Source organism: Oncorhynchus nerka, linkage group LG6 (genome assembly GCF_034236695.1).
Source record: "Oncorhynchus nerka isolate Pitt River linkage group LG6, Oner_Uvic_2.0, whole genome shotgun sequence".
NCBI classification, from domain to species: domain Eukaryota; kingdom Metazoa; phylum Chordata; class Actinopteri; order Salmoniformes; family Salmonidae; genus Oncorhynchus; species Oncorhynchus nerka.
This window is the reverse complement of record NC_088401.1, coordinates 17,260,463-17,279,685: the sequence shown is the minus strand read 5'-3', so window position 1 is coordinate 17,279,685 and position 19,223 is coordinate 17,260,463. Positions and strand designations below refer to the sequence as shown.

Here is a 19,223-nt window from a genome sequence, read left to right as displayed (position 1 = left end):
AGTGCCTCCCCCTCCTAGTTCATAGTGGAGTGTCATGGCAACACGCTGCTGCCTCAGTTCCTGGGGATGTACCGCCTCACGGTGGACGGAGACGAGACCTACATGATCGTCACCAGGAACATCTTCTCCCACCGCCTCCCCGTCTACAAAAAATACGATCTGAAGGTAGGTGCAGGGAGGGAGGGAGGGGGAGGGGGAGGGAGAGGTGGAGGGAGGGGAGGGGGGAGGGAGGGAGGGAGGGGTTACAGGCTTACAAAAGGAAATCAATGATAAAATGTCTGACATCTTTCTGTCTGTCAGGGCTCCACTGTGGCCAGGGAGGCCAGCGACAAGGAGAAGGTACAGTCATTTACACACACACACACACACACACACACACACACACACACACACACACACACACACACACACACACACACACACACACAACCAGCTCTGGACCTATACATGGTGTGTTTAATATATTTATATAGACACTGAGTATGGATTCTGATTCCTGGCCACTCCCTGTCCTATACAACCATGTGGAGGGCGAGAGGGAGCTGTGTGTTCAGACCTGGTGATTTAAACCAACACAGCTTCTGTCCATTACCTATCTGACCTGCCATTCTGTCTTCAACTACATGGGGGGGTATTCAAACCATCTACCCTTTTCTGTTAAGACCCCTGCCCCTACCTGCCCATTACACCACCCCTACCTGCCCGTTACACCCCCCTACCTGCCCGTTACACACCCCCTACCTGCCCATTACACCACCCCTACCTGCCCGTTACACTCCCCCCCCACCTGCCGTTACACCCCCCCTACCTGCCCGTTACAACCCCCCTACCCCCCTACCTGCCCGTTACACCCCCCTCCCCCTACCTGCCCGTTACACTCCCCCCTACCTGCCCGTTACATCCCCCCTACCTGCCCGTTACACTCCCCCTACTTGTCCCTACCTGCCCGTTACACTCCCCCTACCTGCCCATTACACTCCCCCCACCTGCCCGTTACATCCCCCCTACCTGCCAGTTACACTCCCCCTACTTGTCCCTACCTGCCCGTTACACCCCCTACCTGCCAGTTACACTCCCCCTACTTGTCCCTACCTGCCCGTTACACCCCCTACCTGCCCGTTACACTCCCCCTACCTGCCCGTTACATCCCCCTACCTGCCAGTTACACTCCCCCTACTTGTCCCTACCTGCCCGTTACACTCCCCCCTACCTGCCTGTTACACTCCCCCTACCTGCCCGTTACACTCCCCCCTACCTGCCTGTTACACTCCCCCCTACCTGCCCGTTACACTCCCCCTACCTGCCCGTTACACCCCCTACCTGCCAGTTACACTCCCCCTACTTGTCCCTACCTGCCCGTTACACTCCCCCTACTTGCCCGTTACACTCCGCCCTACTTGTCCCTACCTGCCCGTTACACTTCCCCCCACCTGCCCGTTACACTTCCCCCTACCTGCCCATTACACCACCCCTACCTGCCCGTTACACTCCCCCCCCACCTGCCGTTACACCCCCTACCTGCCCGTTACAACCCCCTACCCCCCTACCTGCCCGTTACACCCCCCCCCCCTACCTGCCCGTTACACTCCCCCCCCCTACCTGCCCGTTACATCCCCCTACCTGCCCGTTACACTCCCCCTACCTGCCCGTTACACTCCCCCTACTTGTCCCTACCTGCCCGTTACACTCCCCCCTACCTGCCCATTACACTCCCCCCACCTGCCCGTTACATCCCCCTACCTGCCAGTTACACTCCCCCTACTTGTCCCTACCTGCCCGTTACACCCCCTACCTGCCCGTTACACTCCCCCTACCTGCCCGTTACATCCCCCTACCTGCCAGTTACACTCCCCCTACTTGTCCCTACCTGCCCGTTACACTCCCCCCTACCTGCCTGTTACACTCCCCCCTACCTGCCCGTTACACTCCCCCCCCCTACCTGCCTGTTACACTCCCCCTACCTGCCCGTTACACTCCCCCCCACCTGCCCGTTACACCCCCTACCTGCCAGTTACACTCCCCCTACTTGTCCCTACCTGCCCGTTACACTCCCCCCTACTTGCCCGTTACACTCCGCCCTACTTGTCCCTACCTGCCCGTTACACTTCCCCCACCTGCCCGTTACACTTCCCCCCACCTGCCCGTTACACTCCCCCTACCTGCCCGTTACACTCCACACCCCCCTACCTGCCCGTTACATCCCCCTACCTGCCAGTTACACTCCCCCTACCTACCCGTTACACTCCCCCTACTTGTCCCTACCTGCCCGTTACACTCCCCCCTACCTGCCCGTTACACTCCCCCCTACCTGCCCGTTACACTCCCCCCTACCTGCCCGTTACATCCCCCTACCTGCCAGTTACACTCCGCCCTACTTGTCCCTACCTGCCCGTTACACTTCCCCCTACCTGCCCGTTACACTCCCCCTACCTGCCCGTTACACCCCCTACCTGCCCGTTACACCCCCCACACCTGCCCGTTACACTCCCCCCTACCTGCCCATTACACTCCCCCCTACCTGCCCGTTACATCCCCCTACCTGCCAGTTACACTCCCCTACCCATCACAATCCCCCTACCTGCCCATTACACTCCCCCCTACCTGCCCGTTACACTCCCCCTACCTGCCCGTTTCTCCCCCTACCTGCCCGTTTCTCCCCCCTACCTGCCCATTACACTCCCCCTACCTGCCCGTTACACTCCCCCTACCTGCCCGTTACACTCCCCCTACTTGTCCCTACCTGCCCGTTACACCCCCTACCTGCCCGTTCGCTCTCCCCTACCTGCCCGTTACACCCCACCCTACCTGCCCGTTACACTCTCCCCCTACCTGCCCGTTACACTCCCCCCTACCTGCCTGTTACACTCCCGCCCCTACCTGCCCGTTACACCCCACCCTACCTGTCCGTTACACCCCCTACCTGCCCGTTACACTCCCCCTACCTGCCAGTTACACTCCCTCTACTTGTCACTACCTGCCCGTTACACCCCCCACCTGCCCGTTACACTCCCCCCCTCTACCTGCCCGTTACACCCCCCACCTGCCCGTTACACTCCCCCTCTACCTGCCCGTTACACCCCCCCTTGTCCCTACCGTCCCGTTACACTCCTCCCTACTTGTCCCTACCTGCCCGTTACACCCCCCTACCTGCCCGTTACACCCCACCCTACCTGCCAGTTACACCCCCCTACCTGCCCGTTACACCCCCTACCTGCCCGTTACACCCCCTACCTGCCCGTTACACCCCCTACCTGCCCGTTACACCCCGCCCCCTACCTGCCCGTTACACTCCCCCTACCTGCCCGTTACACTCCCCCTACCTGCCCGTTACACCCCACCCTACCTGCCCGTTACACCCCCTACCTGCCAGTTACACTCCCTCTACTTGTCCCTACCTGCCCGTTACACTCCCCCCTACCTGCCCGTTACACCCCCTACCTGCCCGTTATACCCCCTACCTGCCCGTTACACTCCCCCACCCACCTGCCTGTTACACTCCTCCCTACTTGTCCCTACCTTCCCGTTACACTCCTCCCTACTTGTCCCCACCTGCCCGTTACACCCCCTACCTGCCCGTTACACCCCCTACCTGCCCATTACACTCCCCCCACTTGTCCCTACCTGCCCGTTACACTCCTCCCTACTTGTCCCTACCTGCCCGTTACACCCCCTACCTGCCCGTTACACTCCCCCTACCTGCCCGTTACACCCCCTACCTGCCCGTTACACTCCCCCCACACCTGCCCGTTACACCCCCCACCTGCCCGTTACACTCCCCCACCTGCCCGTTACACTCCTCCCTACTTGACCCTACCTGCCCGTTACTCCTCCCTACTTGTCCCTACCTGCCCGTTACACTCCTCCCTACTTGTCCCTACCTGCCCGTTACACTCCTCCCTACTTGTCCCTACCTGCCCGTTACACTCCTCCCTACTTGTCCCTACTTGCCCGTTACACTCCTCCCTACTTGTCCCTACCTGCCCGTTACTCCTCCCTACTTTCCCCTACCTGCCCGTTACACTCCTCCCTACTTGTCCCTACCTGCCCGTTACACTCCTCCCTACTTGTCCCTACTTGCCCGTTACACTCCTCCCTACTTGTCCCTACCTGCCCGTTACACTCCTCCCTACTTGTCCCTACCTGCCCGTTACACTCCTCCCTACTTGTCCCTACCTGCCCGTTACCTTCCCCCATACTGTTGCATGCTCTGTGTCTTCAGTTCCGTTTGCTCCATCACTTTACTACCGTTACAGCAGTACCATTGCGTCCCCTGCTTGGTGTGTGTGTGTTTACATTGCTGGATTATTTGATCCGATGCTGTTAGTTGTATGAGGCGGTTTTCTGGTAATGAGAGCAGACTTTCTCTGAGTGGGAGTGAATGAATGAATGATTCAGCCCATAGTCATACATTTGAAGTGCATGGCTCTGATTCAGCCAATGGTAGTTGTACAAACGGACAACAGGCTTTGTGATTCTGCAACCTTCCCTGTCGGCAGGAACTTAACCTGCAGTGTGGAAAAGATTCTGTCACCTGAGTGTGATGTGAACTGGCGTGTGAGACTGTGAACTTTGCGGCATACTGTATTCGGACTCTGTGTGTGTGTGTGTGTGTGTGTGTGTGTGTGTGGAGGAGAGAGAGTTGTGTGTTTTTCTGTTGTAGGTGTGTGAGAGACTCCCCTGGCGACAGTAGAATCTGGGCCGGGAGAACCAGCAGGGTTCTCTGAGTTCTATGGAGAAGCAGATGCTTACTACTGCCAGATCAGTGATAACACTAGCCAAGATATGGAAGGACTTGTTCATTTTACTACAGCAACTACGACCACAATAACTGTGTGTGTGTGTGTGTGTGTGTGTTGAGTGGGGTCACGCACGCGTGCGTTTGTGCATGTTGAGTGGGGTCACGCGTGTGTATGTTCACTCATATTCAGACTGGCTTTAGAAACACACATTTTCTACATTTTGAGGTTGTGTGATTCCATAAGTAGTGACTGATGTATTCATAGACTGCTGTGTATTCAGAATACTGGAGGGGTGAATGAAGGTACGGTGGAGCTGGTGTCTGTTAGCCTGCGTAATGTGTGTGTGTGTGTAACGGCGGTACGGTGTGTGTGTGTGACGGCGGTACGGTGTGTGTGTGTGTAACGGCGGTACGGTGTGTGTGTGTAACGGCGGTACGGTGTGTGTGTGTGTGTGTGTGTGTGTGTAACGGTGCACGTGTGTGTGTGTGTGTAACGGCGGTACGGTGTGTGTGTGTGTAACGGCGGTACGGTGTGTGTGTGTGTAACGGCGGTACGGTGTGTGTGTGTAACGGCGGTACGGTGTGTGTGTGTGTAACGGCGGTGTGTGTGTGTGTAACGGCGGTACGGTGTGTGTGTGTGTGTAACGGCGGTACGGTGTGTGTGTGTGTAACGGCGGTACGGTGTGTGTGTGTGTGTGTGTGTGTGTGTGTGTGTGTGTAACGGCGCGGTGGTACGGTGTGTGTGTGAGTGTAGTGTGTGTGTGTGTAACGGCGGTGTGGTGTGTGTGTGTGTGTGTGTGTGTGTGTGTGTGTGTGTGTGTGTGTAACGGCGGTGTGTGTGTAACGGCGGTACGGTGTGTGTGTGTGTGTGTGTAACGGCGGTACGGTGTGTGTGTGTGTAACGGCAGTACGGTGTGTGTGTGTGTGTGTGTGTAACGGCGTGCGGTGTGTGGTGGTACGGTGTGTGTGTGTGTGTGTGTGTGTGTAACGGCGGTGTGTACGGCGGTGTGTGTGTGTGTGTGTAACGGCGGTACGGTGTGTGTGTGTAACGGCAGTACGGTGTGTGTGTGTGTGTGTGTGTGTGTGTGTGTAACGGCGGTACGGTGTGTGTGTGTGTAACGGCAGTACGGTGTGTGTGTGTGTGTGTGTGTAACGGTGGTACGGTGTGTGTGTGTGTAACGGCAGTACGGTGTGTGTGTGTGTGTGTGTGTACGGCGGTGGTGTGTGTGTGTGTGTGTAACGGCGGTACGGTGTGTGTGTGTGTGTGACGGCGGTACGGTGTGTGTGTGTGATGTTTCACACACAAACAAAAACACTCTTGGCTGGCTGCATGCTCCTTCTCTCTCTCATGCATGTTTTCTGCATGTCCCTGCATCTCCAGGCGTGTTTCTCCAACACCCCGGACAACGTCACCGTGCTGCTGTCCTCACATCCAACCTGGATTTCTATTTGACAGATGTGATTGACATGTGTTGAATACTCTGCCATTCCAGCTAGAATGGTGAGATATGTCACTTCAAATATATTCCACTTAGCAGACGCTCTGATCCAAAGCCACTTGCGGTTCAGTGAGAGAAGACCATTTAGTTTGTATGTGGTCCCTGTGGGAATTTAAACTGCGACCGTGGCTTTTCCACCAGCATTTGCCAGGCTGTGCACTCTTTCAGAAGCTCTCTCTCCTTGCCGCGCTTTATACTAATACAGTTTGTATTTCTTAAACACTTTCCTTTCAACTTCCTTTCTTCCTTTCCCCGGCTCTCTCCTCCTCCATCCCCCCTCGCTCCCCTCTTCCAGCAGCCACGCCCTCCTGAGGATGCGCCCCCGCGGCCCAAATCTAATGTTCAGCAAAGGCTGCAAACGCTGCGGATCGCCACGCGCTTTTACTGCGCCATGAAACACGTAAGAGACGTAAGGAACAAGGCCAGGCATGCTATATCTATATCCTATCTATATACAGGTTGAAGTCAGAAGTTTACATACATACACTTAGGTTGGAGTCATTAAAACTTGTTTTTCAACAACTCCCCAATGTCTTGTTTACAAACTATAGTTTTGGCAAGTCGGTTAGGACATCTACTTTGTGAATGACACAAGTAATTTTTCCAACTGTTTACGGACAGATTATTTCACTTATAATTCACTATATCACAATTCCAGTGGGTCAGAAGTTTACATACACTAAGTTGACTGTGCCTTTAAACAGCTTGGAAAATGATGTCATGGCTTTAGAAGCTTCTGATAGGCTAATTGACATCATTTGAGTCAATTGGAGGTGACCTGTGGATGTATTTCAAGGCCTACCTTCAAACTCAATGCCTCTTTGCTTGACATCATGGGAAAATCAAAAGAAATCAGCCAAGACCTCCACAAGTATGATTCATCCTTGGAAGCAATTTCCAAACGCCTGAAGGTACCACGTTCATCTGTACAAACAATAGTATGCAAGTATAAACACCATGGGACCACACAGCCGTCATACCGCTCAAGAAGGAGACAAGCTCTGTCTCCTAGAGATGAATGTACTTTGGTGCGAAATGTGCAAATCAGTCCCAGAACAACAGCAAAGGACCTTGTGAAGATGCTGGAGGAAACAGGTACAAAAGTATCTATATCCACAGTAAAACGAGTCCTATATCGACATAACCTGAAAGGCTGCTCAGCAAGGAAGACGTCACTGCTCCAAAACCGCTATAAAAAAGCTACGGTTTGCAACTCCACATGGGGACAAAGATCATACTTTTTGGAGAAATGTTCTCTGGTCTGATGAAACAAAAATAGAACTGTTTGGCCATAATGACCATCATTATGTTTGGAGGAAAAAGGGGGAGGCTTGCAAGCCGAAGAACACCATCCCAACCGTGAAGCACGGGGGTTCCTACCTCATGTTGTGGGGATGCTTTGCTGCAGGAGGGACTGGTTCACTTCACAAAATAGATGGCAACATCTCAAGACATCAGTCAGGAAGTTAAAGCTTGGTCGCAAATGGGTCTTTCAAATGGACAATGACCCCAAGCATACTTCCAAAGTTGTGGCAAAATGGCTTAAAGACAACAAAGTCAAGGTATTGGAGTGGCCATCACAAAGCCCATAGAAAATGTGTGGGCAGAACTGAAAAAGCCTGTGCGAGCAACGAGGCCTACAAACCTGACTCAGTTAAACTTGCTTTGTCAGGAGGAATGGGCCAAAATTCACCCAACTTATTGCGGGAAGCTTGTGGAAGGCTACCTGAAACATTTGACTCAAGTTAAACAATTTCAAGGCAATGCTACCAAATACTAATTGAGTGCATGTAAACTTCTGATCCACTGGGAATGTGATGAAAGAAATAAAAGCTGAAATAAATCATTCTCTCTACTATTATTCTGACATTTCACATTCTTAAAATAAAGTGGTGATCCTAATTGACAGGGAATTTTTACTAGGAATAAATGTCAGGGATTGTGAAAATCTGAGTTTAAATATATTCGGCTAAAGTGTATGTAAACTTCCAACTTCAACTGTAGCTATCTCTCGCTCTGTCGCTCTCTGTCACTCTGTCTGTCGCTCTCGCTCTCGTCTGTCTCTCTCTCTCTCTCTCTCTCTCTCTATATCTGTCTGTGTCGGTCTCTCTCGCTCTCGTCTGTCTCTCTCTCTCGTCTGTCTCTCTCTCTCTCCCTCTCTCTCTCTGTCTCTCTCTCTGTCTCTCTCTCTGTCTCTCTCTCTGTCTCTCTCTCTGTCTCTGATCAATCGTATTGTAGAACCAAGGCCAGTCATACTCAATATATCAGATCAATCGTATCTCATTTTATTTTCATAACTTTCTTCAGATTCATGTAATGACGGCTACAGGATTCCTAGTAAAGAGCCAGATGGACCTGGTTTATTCTGGAACGTTTTCATACTGCTCCCCTTTTCCTTTATGGCTTATTGACTCTCAACCAATCACTTTCACTTCCCATTCCTCTCATAAACACTTATGACATATTTTGGGGCGGCAGGTAGCTAAGTGGTTAGAGCATTGGGCCAGTAACCGAAAGGTTGCTGGTTTGAATCCCTGAGCTGACAAGGTAATAAATCTGTCATTAGGCCCCTGAACAGGCAGTTAACCCACTGTTCCTAGGCTGTCATTGTAAATAAGAATTTGTTCTTAACTGACTTGTCTAGTTAAATAAATAAATAAACTGAAATGCTGTACGTGTGTGTGTGTGTGTGTGTGTGTGTATGTGTGTGTGTGTGCATCTGAAGTGGCACCCTATTCCCTACGTAGTGCACTACACCCACTGGCTTAAAGTATTTTCACAGACACGGACCATTCAGTCTGTGTGTAGCTGACACGGAGGACCATTCAGTCTGTGTGTAGCTGACACGGAGGACCATTCAGTCTGTGTGTAGCTGACACGGAGGACCATTCAGTCTGTGTGTAGCTGACACGGAGGACCATTCAGTCTGTGTGCAGCTGACACGGAGGACCATTCAGTCTGTGTGTAGCTGACACGGAGGACCATTCAGCATTGACTGGCTGAGAGGCTGGTTGGGACAGCTGTTGTCTGAGCATGCCCAGCTGTTGTCTGAGCATGCCCAGACCAGAGCACCACCAGGCCTCTCCTTCCTGACTACTAATCACACTCCAGTTGTCATTTAGCAGACACTCTTATCCAGAGCGACTTACAGAGCGACTTGAGTGCATCCATTTTCCCCCATGGGAATCATACCCACAGTTGAGCCACACGGGCTGGTTTTATTTACCTGGAGGTTGTGCTGTGTATTTTGTGATAGTCCAGTTGGTGATTTGGTGCAGTTCTCCTGTTCTCTCTCTCCCCAAGCTGAGGCGGATTCACTGTCGAGAGACGTCACATCCGATGTGTCACAAACTTCCTGTAGTTATATGATAATGGCATTCAAAAACTAACTCCGGTCACCTGACTGAAGACCTTGTGCACTGGGCCAATCTATCGCTGTCTGTCTCTCTCTCTTTCTCTCACTCTCTCCACCCCCTCTCTCTTGTTTTCTCTACCCCCTGTCTTTCTCTCTGTTTGTCTCTCTCTCACTCTCTCCACCCCCTCTCTCTCTCCCTCCCCCTCTCTCTCTTGTTCTCCCCCCCCCCCCCTCTCTCTTTCTTGGCTGTTTTCATCCTACTTCATCTGTTCTGCTTCTCTACCATGTCACCCCAGTATGTGATGTTTGTATGGGCTTGTCTGTACTGACCTGAACTGATCATTGCCCTATTAAAAGGTTGATCAGGAAGGTGGGAGAGATTAAGGATTTATGGACAGAATGGGTGGATGGATATATGGAATGGATGTCATAAACAGGATGATATCTGTAGCCGGTACTAGTGTCTCTTCCTTCTGACTCCACAGTATTACAACGTTCATCCATTTGAGTGTGCAACAAGTCTTGGCAGCATTGTTTGTGGTCTGTGTGTGTATTTGTGTCCATCTGTAACTATTCTATGTGTGTATCCATTTCTGTGTGTTAGATCTTGGCTCAGTGTGTGCGTGTGTGCGTGTGTGGCTCATTTCCTGGTGCTGCTGTAGAATTGCTTCTGTCAGCTCCCTGAGCTGCTGCTGTGACCTCATTTCCTGGTGCTGCTGTAGAATTGCTTCTGTCAGCTCCCTGAGCTGCTGCTGTGACCTCATTTCCTGGTGCTGCTGTAGAATTGCTTCTGTCAGCTCCCTGAGCTGAGCTGCTGCTGTGACCTCATTTCCTGGTGCTGCTGTAGAATTGCTTCTGTCAGCTCCCTGAGCTGAGCTGCTGCTGTGACCTCATTTCCTGGTGCTGCTGTAGAATTGCTTCTGTCAGCTCCCTGAGCTGAGCTGCTGCTGTGACCTCATTTCCTGGTGCTGCTGTAGTATTGCTTCTGTCAGCTCCCTGAGCTGAGCTGCTGCTGTGACCTCATTTCCTGGTGCTGCTGTAGAATTGCTTCTGTCAGCTCCCTGAGCTGCTGCTGTGACCTCATTTCCTGGTGTTGCTGTAGAATTGCTTCTGTCAGCTCGCTGAGCTGCTGCTGTGACCTCATTTCCTGGTGCTGCTGTAGAATTGCTTCTGTCAGCTCCCTGAGCTGCTGCTGTGACCTCATTTCCTGCTCACTCCTTCCTCAGTTCCACAGAAGAATGCCTCACTTTACACACAAGCGCCCCCAGACCCCATGTCACACATGGTATTGCAGCCAGATGGCCCAATGGAAACTCACAAGCCCCATAGAGCTCCCACTGTCTGTTTCAAACTGAGGGTGTCACAGAAAAACAGGATTCATATCAATTTATTCAATGAGTCAGAGGGTCATTTTAAAGAGTGTAAACCCTGGTACTTTTCCTTATTAGTGTGAATAGCTGTAGAGTCCAGGTGTGTCCTCTGCTGTCCTGACTGTGTTTCTGTGTGGGGCGTCAGGCCAAGGAGCTGCCCACCTACAAGGACAACGACTTCATCAACGATGGACAGAAGATCTGCATCGACGACGACAACAAGAAGATGTTCCTGGAGAAGCTACGTAAAGACGTGGAGGTGTGTGTGTGTGTGTGTGTGTGTGTGTGTTCTGTTATTTCTTCTGATGTGAGTGAATGAATACTTGGGTCTGAATTAATCCGGTCTCCCTCAACACATGTTATTTCCCTCCCTCCCTCCAGTTCCTGGCCCAGTTGAAGCTGATGGACTACAGTCTGCTGGTGGGGATCCATGATGTGGAGCGGGCTGAGCAGGAGGAGGTGGAGAGTGAGGATAACGAGGGGGACGATGAGGGGGAGAGTGACGGAGGGATTGGCACTCCCCCTGACTCCCCCAGTAACACCCTGGACAGCACCAAGCCCCTGTCCCCTGGGGAGTTTGACCCCACCATAGACGTCTATGCCATCAAGAGCAACGACGGTGAGTGGAGAGGGAGGGGTTCAGGAGATAGTGAGAAATACCAACTAGATCAACAGTATAGATGACAGCTCAGAGATAATCCTGTGTGTTCAGGTGTTTCTAGGCAGTAGGTGTAGGGAGAGTCCTGTGTGTTCAGGTGTTTCTAGGCAGTAGGTGTAGGGAGAGTCCTGTGTGTTCAGGTGTTTCTAGGCAGTAGGTGTAGGGAGAGTCCTGTGTGTTCAAGTGTTTCTAGGAAGGAGGTGTAGGGAGAGTCCTGTGTGTTCAGGTGTTTCTAGGCAGTAGGTGTAGGGAGAGTCCTGTGTGTTCAGGTGTTTCTAGGCAGTAGGTATAGGGAGAGTCCTGTGTGTTCAAGTGTTTCTAGAAAGGAGGTGTAGGGAGAGTCCTGTGTGTTCAAGTGTTTCTAGGAAGGAGGTGTAGGGAGAGTCCTGTGTGTTCAAGTGTTTCTAGGAAGGAGGTGTAGGGAGAGTCCTGTGTGTTCAGGTGTTTCTAGGCAGTAGGTGTAGGGAGAGTCCTGTGTGTTCAAGTGTTGCTAGGAAGGAGGTGTAGGGATAGTCCTGTGTGTTCAGGTGTTTCTAGGAAGGAGGTGTAGGGAGAGTCCTGTGTGTTCAGGTGTTTCTAGGCAGTAGGTGTAGGGAGAGTCCTGTGTGTTCAAGTGTTTCTAGGAAGGAGGTGTAGGGAGAGTCCTGTGTGTTCAGGTGTTTCTAGGCAGTAGGTGTAGGGAGAGTCCTGTGTGTTCAGGTGTTTCTAGGCAGTAGGTGTAGGGAGAGTCCTGTGTGTTCAAGTGTTTCTAGGAAGGAGGTGTAGGGAGAGTCCTGTGTGTTCAGGTGTTTCTAGGCAGTAGGTGTAGGGAGAGTCCTGTGTGTTCAGGTGTTTCTAGGCAGTAGGTGTAGGGAGAGTCCTGTGTGTTCAAGTGTTTCTAGGAAGGAGGTGTAGGGAGAGTCCTGTGTGTACAGGTGTTTCTAGGAAGGAGGTGTAGGGAGAGTCCTGTGTGTTCAGGTGTTTCTAGGAAGGAGGTGTAGGGAGAGTCCTGTGTGTTCAGGTGTTTCTAGGAAGGAGGTGTAGGGATAGTCCTGTGTGTTCAGGTGTTTTTAGGAAGGAGGTGTAGGGATAGTCCTGTGTGTTCAGGTGTTTCTAGGAAGGAGGTGTAGGGAGAGTCCTGTGTGTTCAGGTGTTTTTAGGAAGGAGGTGTAGGGAGAGTCCTGTGTGTTCAGGTGCTCCTAGGAAGGAGGTGTAGGGAGAGTCCTGTGTGTTCAGGTGTTTCTAGGAAGGAGGTGTAGGGAGAGTCCTGTGTGTTCAGGTGTTTCTAGGAAGGAGGTGTAGGGAGAGTCCTGTGTGTTCAGGTGTTTCTAGGAAGGAGGTGTAGGGAGAGTCCTGTGTGTTCAGGTGTTTCTAGGAAGGAGGTGTAGGGATAGTCCTGTGTGTTCAGGTGTTTCTAGGAAGGAGGTGTAGGGAGAGTCCTGTGTGTTCAGGTGTTTCTAGGAAGGAGGTGTAGGGAGAGTCCTGTGTGTTCAGGTGTTTCTAGGCAGTAGGTGTAGGGAGAGTCCTGTGTGTTCAGGTGTTTCTAGGAAGGAGGTGTAGGGAGAGTCCTGTGTGTTCAGGTGTTTCTAGGAAGGAGGTGTAGGGAGAGTCCTGTGTGTTCAGGTGTTTCTAGGAAGGAGGTGTAGGGAGAGTCCTGTGTGTTCAGGTGTTTTTAGGAAGGAGGTGTAGGGAGAGTCCTGTGTGTTCAGGTGTTTCTAGGCAGTAGGTGTAGGGAGAGTCCTGTGTGTTCAGGTGTTTTTAGGAAGGAGGTGTAGGGAGAGTCCTGTGTGTTCAGGTGTTTCTAGGAAGGAGGTGTAGGGAGAATCCTGTGTGTTCAGGTGTTTTTAGGAAGGAGGTGTAGGGAGAGTCCTGTGTGTTCAGGTGTTTCTAGGCAGTAGGTGTAGGGATAGTCCTGTGTGTTCAGGTGTTTTTAGGAAGGAGGTGTAGGGAGAGTCCTGTGTGTTCAGGTGTTTCTAGGAAGGAGGTGTAGGGAGAGTCCTGTGTGTTCAGGTGTTTCTAGGCAGTAGGTGTAGGGATAGTCCTGTGTGTTCAGGTGTTTTTAGGAAGGAGGTGTAGGGAGAGTCCTGTGTGTTCAGGTGTTTCTAGGAAGGAGGTGTAGGGAGAGTCCTGTGTGTTCAGGTGTTTTTAGGAAGGAGGTGTAGGGAGAGTCCTGTGTGTTCAGGTGTTTCTAGGAAGGAGGTGTAGGGAGAGTCCTGTGTGTTCAGGTGTTTCTAGGAAGAAGGGAGAGTCCTGTGTGTTCAGGTGTTTCTAGGAAGGAGGTGTAGGGAGAGTCCTGTGTGTTCAGGTGTTTCTAGGAAGGAGGTGTAGGGAGAGTCCTGTGTGTTCAGGTGTTTCTAGGAAGGAGGTGTAGGGAGAGTCCTGTGTGTTCAGGTGTTTCTAGGAAGGAGGTGTAGGGATAATCCTGTGTGTCTGTGTGTCCAGGTGTTTCTAGGAAGGAGGTGTAGGGAGAGTCCTGTGTGTTCAGGTGTTTCTAGGAAGTAGGTGTAGGGAGAGTCCTGTGTGTTCAGGTGTTTCTAGGAAGGAGGTGTAGGGAGAGTCCTGTGTGTCCAGGTGTTTCTAGGAAGGAGGTGTAGGGAGAGTCCTGTGTGTTCAGGTGTTTCTAGGAAGGAGGTGTAGGGAGAGTCCTGTGTGTTCAGGTGTTTCTAGGAAGGAGGTGTAGGGAGAGTCCTGTGTGTTCAGGTGTTTCTAGGAAGGAGGTGTAGGGAGAGTCCTGTGTGTTCAGGTGTTTCTAGGAAGGAGGTGTAGGGAGAGTCCTGTGTGTTCAGGTGTTTCTAGGAAGGAGGTGTAGGGAGAGTCCTGTGTGTTCAGGTGTTTCTAGGAAGGAGGTGTAGGGAGAGTCCTGTGTGTTCAGGTGTTTCTAGGAAGGAGGTGTAGGGATAATCCTGTGTGTCTGTGTGTCCAGGTGCTCCTAGGAAGGAGGTGTAGGGAGAGTCCTGTGTGTTCAGGTGTTTCTAGGCAGTAGGTGTAGGGAGAGTCCTGTGTGTTCAGGTGTTTCTAGGAAGGAGGTGTTTCTAGGGAGAGTCCTGTGTGTTCAGGTGTTTCTAGGAAGGAGGTGTAGGGAGAGTCCTGTGTGTTCAGGTGTTTCTAGGAAGGAGGTGTCCTGTGTGTTCAGGAAGGAGGTGTAGGGAGAGTCCTGTGTGTTCAGGTGTTTCTAGGAAGGAGGTGTAGGGAGAGTCCTGTGTGTTCAGGTGCTCCTAGGAAGGAGGTGTAGGGAGAGTCCTGTGTGTTCAGGTGTTTCTAGGAAGGAGGTGTAGGGAGAGTCCTGTGTGTTCAGGTGTTTCTAGGAAGGAGGTGTAGGGAGAGTCCTGTGTGTTCAGGTGTTTCTAGGCAGTAGGTGTAGGGAGAGTCCTGTGTGTTCAGGTGTTTCTAGGAAGGAGGTGTAGGGAGAGTCCTGTGTGTTCAGGTGTTTCTAGGAAGGAGGTGTAGGGATAATCCTGTGTGTCTGTGTGTCCAGGTGCTCCTAGGAAGGAGGTGTACTTCATGGCGGTCATTGATATTCTGCAGCATTACGATGCCAAGAAGAAGGCCGCTCACGCTGCCAAGACCGTCAAACACGGAGTGAGTGAGTGAGTGAGTGAGTGAGTGAGTGAGTGAGTGAGTGAGTGAGTGAGTGAGTGAGTGAGTGAGTGAGTGAGTGAGTGAGTGAGTGAGTGAGTGAGTGAGTGAGTGAGTCTGCACCTCGTTTGGTGTGATTGTGTGTCTTCCCTTGACTGACTCCGCCACCATGTGTCTCCCCCTGCAGGCGGGAGCGGAGATCTCCACGGTGAACCCAGAGCAGTACTCCAAGAGGTTCTACGACTTCATCACCACTATTCTCTCATAGCCCCCGGGAGTAGGGGGGCTGGCTGAGAGTGGAGGTGGTTTTTATCTCTCTCTCCATTTCTCCTTTAGCAGGGGTGTCCCTCTGCAGCTAAACCATAATTTGTTTACATTCATCTTCTCTGTTGACTTGATCTCTGTTACGCGGGACCATAAGGTGTGATAGGAGAATAGGTGTATCTTCTCTTTTGACTTGATCTCTGTTACACGGTGTTCTAGTCAGTACTTTTGTATTTGTTTGTTTTGTGTACTTTGGGAATCTCGTTTTTTTTACACCATGTCCTCACCCTGCATTGTTTGTTGTTCTGTATTCCCCTTTGGGGGGGTTAGAATGAGGAAGAACAGGGCTCAGTGATTGGATAACAATAGTGAGGTCACTCTCGGAGTAAATAGTACAGGTAGAAGTAAACAGGAAGTGCACCTTGAGGCTAGTCCAAACCATTCACTTGTCTTTAGGAAGTATTAGTCCAATAGGCCGTCGGCCAGACCATCCAATTGCCTTTTAGCCCTGCCCAAGCCAAAGCTACCTTCCTATCTGTCCCTTCATCCATCACTCCCTCCATACAAGAGATGTTAGGATAAGCTGCGTCTAGTAAGACTGGGAGCTGGTCAGTAGTGCTGTGTGTGTGTGTGTGTGTGTGTGAGAGCGCTGGCTGGGTACAAGTTAAGAATAGCGAGGATGAAGAGAGGAGAATAGCAGGGTACCTGGAAGGACGGCCAGAGAGGAGACCAGAAATGACACGAGGTCTGACTCGTCCAACAGTTTCATTCAGTTCCATTAGGCTTTAGAGATTTACGACATCATTGACTGATTGGGTTTATGTCATTCTGGCGGGGTACCAGGAAAGGGTATTAGGAAGTTGGTGTGTCTGACTTCCTGTGGGACAGGGCAGGGCGATGGTATGTTACCTCATGGACCTTTGAACCTGAATTGCCATCAGCACCTTAAACAAATTGTTGCACTTTTATGTTAGAGATATGATCTCTCGTTCTGTTACATGCACCACAACAAAAGCACTGTTTGGACTTATCCAACTCAGCCCCAACATGTCTGATAGGGGTGTAGGAGGGATTAGAGGTGGGTTTGGGACCAGGCCTGAGTGTAGTGCGCAGCAGAGAAAGAGGAGTGTTGCCTTCAGGACAGATACAGACGGCCTATTGTTTACCTCTGGTATCGAACCAGCCTGAACCAGAGTCTTACCCACATCTGTCTGTGTCAGGGGTCTCCAACCCCGGCCATGGAGGAGTACTGAGTCTGCAGGCTTTATTTACTCCTGTCCAGCACTAACATACCTGATTCAGCTTGTTATGGTCCAGACAGAAGACCTTAATTAGTTGGTTATTTGATTCAGCTTATTGTGGTCCAGACAAAAGACCTTGATTAGTTATTTGAATTCGGTGTTACAGCAGGGCTGGAACAAAAGCCTTCACGACTATTAGTGTTCCAGGACTGAGATGGAGAGCCCTGAGACAGTCCAAGATCTCTATACAAGGTTCAGGCCTGAGTCGGCTGTGTGTCAGTGTTTCATGAGAGGAAAGGAAAGGAAGGGGCTGTGTTGTAGGAAAATCGACTGTTGTTATTTAAGTGGTGACGTCATGCCAACCTGTCAGCCTCTCCTTTCAACCTTGTTGTTATCCAGACTTTTGTTGCGTCGTTATTGTTGAAAGGTTGTTTTATCTCAGATTGAGTTTCGCCGGGTTTCAATTGAGGTGGTACATTTTTATATTTTGCACAGATACTAAAAGTAACCAAATGTTATGCATACGATCCTGACTGGGTGACGTGGTTTTAACAAGGGAAACGACTGGGTGACGTGGTTTTAACAAGGGAAACGACTGGGTGACGTGGTTTTAACAAGGGAAACGACTGGGTGACGTGGTTTTAATGGTTTTAACAAGGGAAACGACTAAACGACTGGGTGACGTGGTTTTAACAAGGGAAACGACTGGGTGACGTGGTTTTAATGGTTTTAACAAGGGAAACGACTAAACGACTGGGTGACGTGGTTTTAACAAGGGAAACGACTGGTTTTAACAAGGGAAACGACTGGATGACGTGGTTTTAACAAGGGAAACGACTGGGTGACGTGGTTTTAACAAGGGAAACGACTGGGTGACGTGGTTTTAATGGTTTTAACAAGGGAAACGACTGGGTGACATAATATCATTCTACCTGTTCCAGAGATAGATAGATATATCTCTATATAGCTCTGACTTGTACCAGAGAAGAATCTGTCTGGTGTTGTACCTGTGATGGGTAACCTACTAAACCAGTGACGTCATCCTCCTCAACCGTTCTAACCCAAGCAAAAAAAAATCCATATTATGGTTTGTTTTACACACATAGATTATATTCACATATATTTTTACGTTGCATTTTAGTCATGAAATATAATGGTATTTTAAAGCACCACCGTTTGAGTTAATGACAGTGTTGTGTTATATGAAGAATGCTACTGCTTGTATGTACTGTAAAAACAAAAAACCAATGCATGTTGCAGGAACACAGTTTCTCACTCCTGTGTCTTGGTTGTTTAGATCCATTGTTACTCTCCTAGTCTTAACCCCATCAGGCTCTCCTTACCAAGCTTTAAACTGTGTTTTCATCGTATACACTGTGTAAGAGGTGTGCCTTTATACTCCAAATGATTTCATTTGTCTTTTTGTTTTTTTACAAAGTTAAAATGTTATTTTAATAGTGTTTTATTTTCAGCGTTTTCCCTTCCTGTGTAGTAGGTGTTTTCAATATATTATTGTTGAGTCAAATTGATACAGTTGTATTATTATTTTGACTAGTTCAGTTTTCAAACATAAAAACTAAAATGTCCGTCTCTGATGCTGAGGTTATGGGTAGAACTTCGTCATTAGGCACAGATGGCGCTTACCTTCCCCAAATCCTAACCTTCACCATTAGGGGGGGGGGGGGTGGTACTGCAAATCTGAACTTGGATCTGTGTGTCTACCTCTTGGTGTGGAGACTGACCCTGCGTTCCCCACTGCTCAGTAGGGATCTGTGTGTCTACCTCTTGGTGTGGAGACTGACCCTGCGTTCCTCGCTGCTCAGTAGGGACCTGTGTGTCTACCTCTTGGTGTGGAGACTGACCCTGCGTTCCCCCCTGCTCAGTAGGGACCTGTGTGTCTACCTCTTGGTGTGGAGACTGACCCTGCGTTCCCCACTGCTCAGTAGGGATCTGTGTGTCTACCTCTTGGTGTGGAGACTGACCCTGCGTTCCCCACTGCTCAGTAGGGACCTGTGTGTCTACCTCTTGGTGTGGAGACTGACCCTGCGTTCCCCACTGCTCAGTAGGGATCTGTGTGTTCTGGTTTGTGTGACTGTCATAATGATGTTCGGCGTGTTTGTCCGCTGACCAATTCCTCCGAAGTTTGAATGCATCTGAATGAAATGGCACCCTATTCCCTGTAACAGTGAAATCATTTTGACAAGAGCCCGTTTAGGTTTAGGATTAAGGTTTAGGATTAAGGTTTAGGATTAGGTTTAGGTTTAGGATTAGGGTTAGCCAGGTTCTGGTCAAAATTAGTGCACTGTTTAGGGAACAGATGCAGTCGAGACTCCCCTTCCACCATCTTATGTTAACGTTGCTGCATCACCACTACCTGCTCCATGTTCCCTAAGCCCTAACCTTAACCACTGCTCCATGTTCCCTAAGCCCTAACCTTAACCACTGCTCCATGTTCCCTAAGCCCTAACCTTAACCACTGCTCCATGTTCCCTAAGCCCTAACCTTAACCACTGCTCCATGTTCCCCCTAAGCCCATAACCCTT

General features: G+C 50.6%; 1 protein-coding gene across 3 annotated transcripts in view; it reads left to right on the top strand.

The window, feature by feature from the left end:
• The window catches only part of LOC115129317 (phosphatidylinositol 5-phosphate 4-kinase type-2 alpha-like), a 45,489-nt gene extending 30,034 nt beyond the window's left edge, over nucleotides 1-15,455 (top strand). The window contains exons 5-11 of one of the 3 annotated variants that reach the window (XM_065019298.1): nucleotides 19-165; nucleotides 301-339; nucleotides 6,533-6,646; nucleotides 11,108-11,221; nucleotides 11,344-11,581; nucleotides 15,075-15,178; nucleotides 15,363-15,455. In XM_065019298.1, coding sequence (XP_064875370.1) covers nucleotides 19-165; nucleotides 301-339; nucleotides 6,533-6,646; nucleotides 11,108-11,221; nucleotides 11,344-11,581; nucleotides 15,075-15,178; nucleotides 15,363-15,443 — 837 coding nt within the window. In that variant the 3' untranslated portion in view covers nucleotides 15,444-15,455. The remainder of the gene's footprint in view (nucleotides 1-18; nucleotides 166-300; nucleotides 340-6,532; nucleotides 6,647-11,107; nucleotides 11,222-11,343; nucleotides 11,582-15,074; nucleotides 15,179-15,362) is intronic. The other 2 variants (XM_065019299.1, XM_065019300.1) reach the window with 2 other exon arrangements.
• The last annotated feature ends 3,768 nt before the right edge of the window (nucleotides 15,456-19,223 follow it).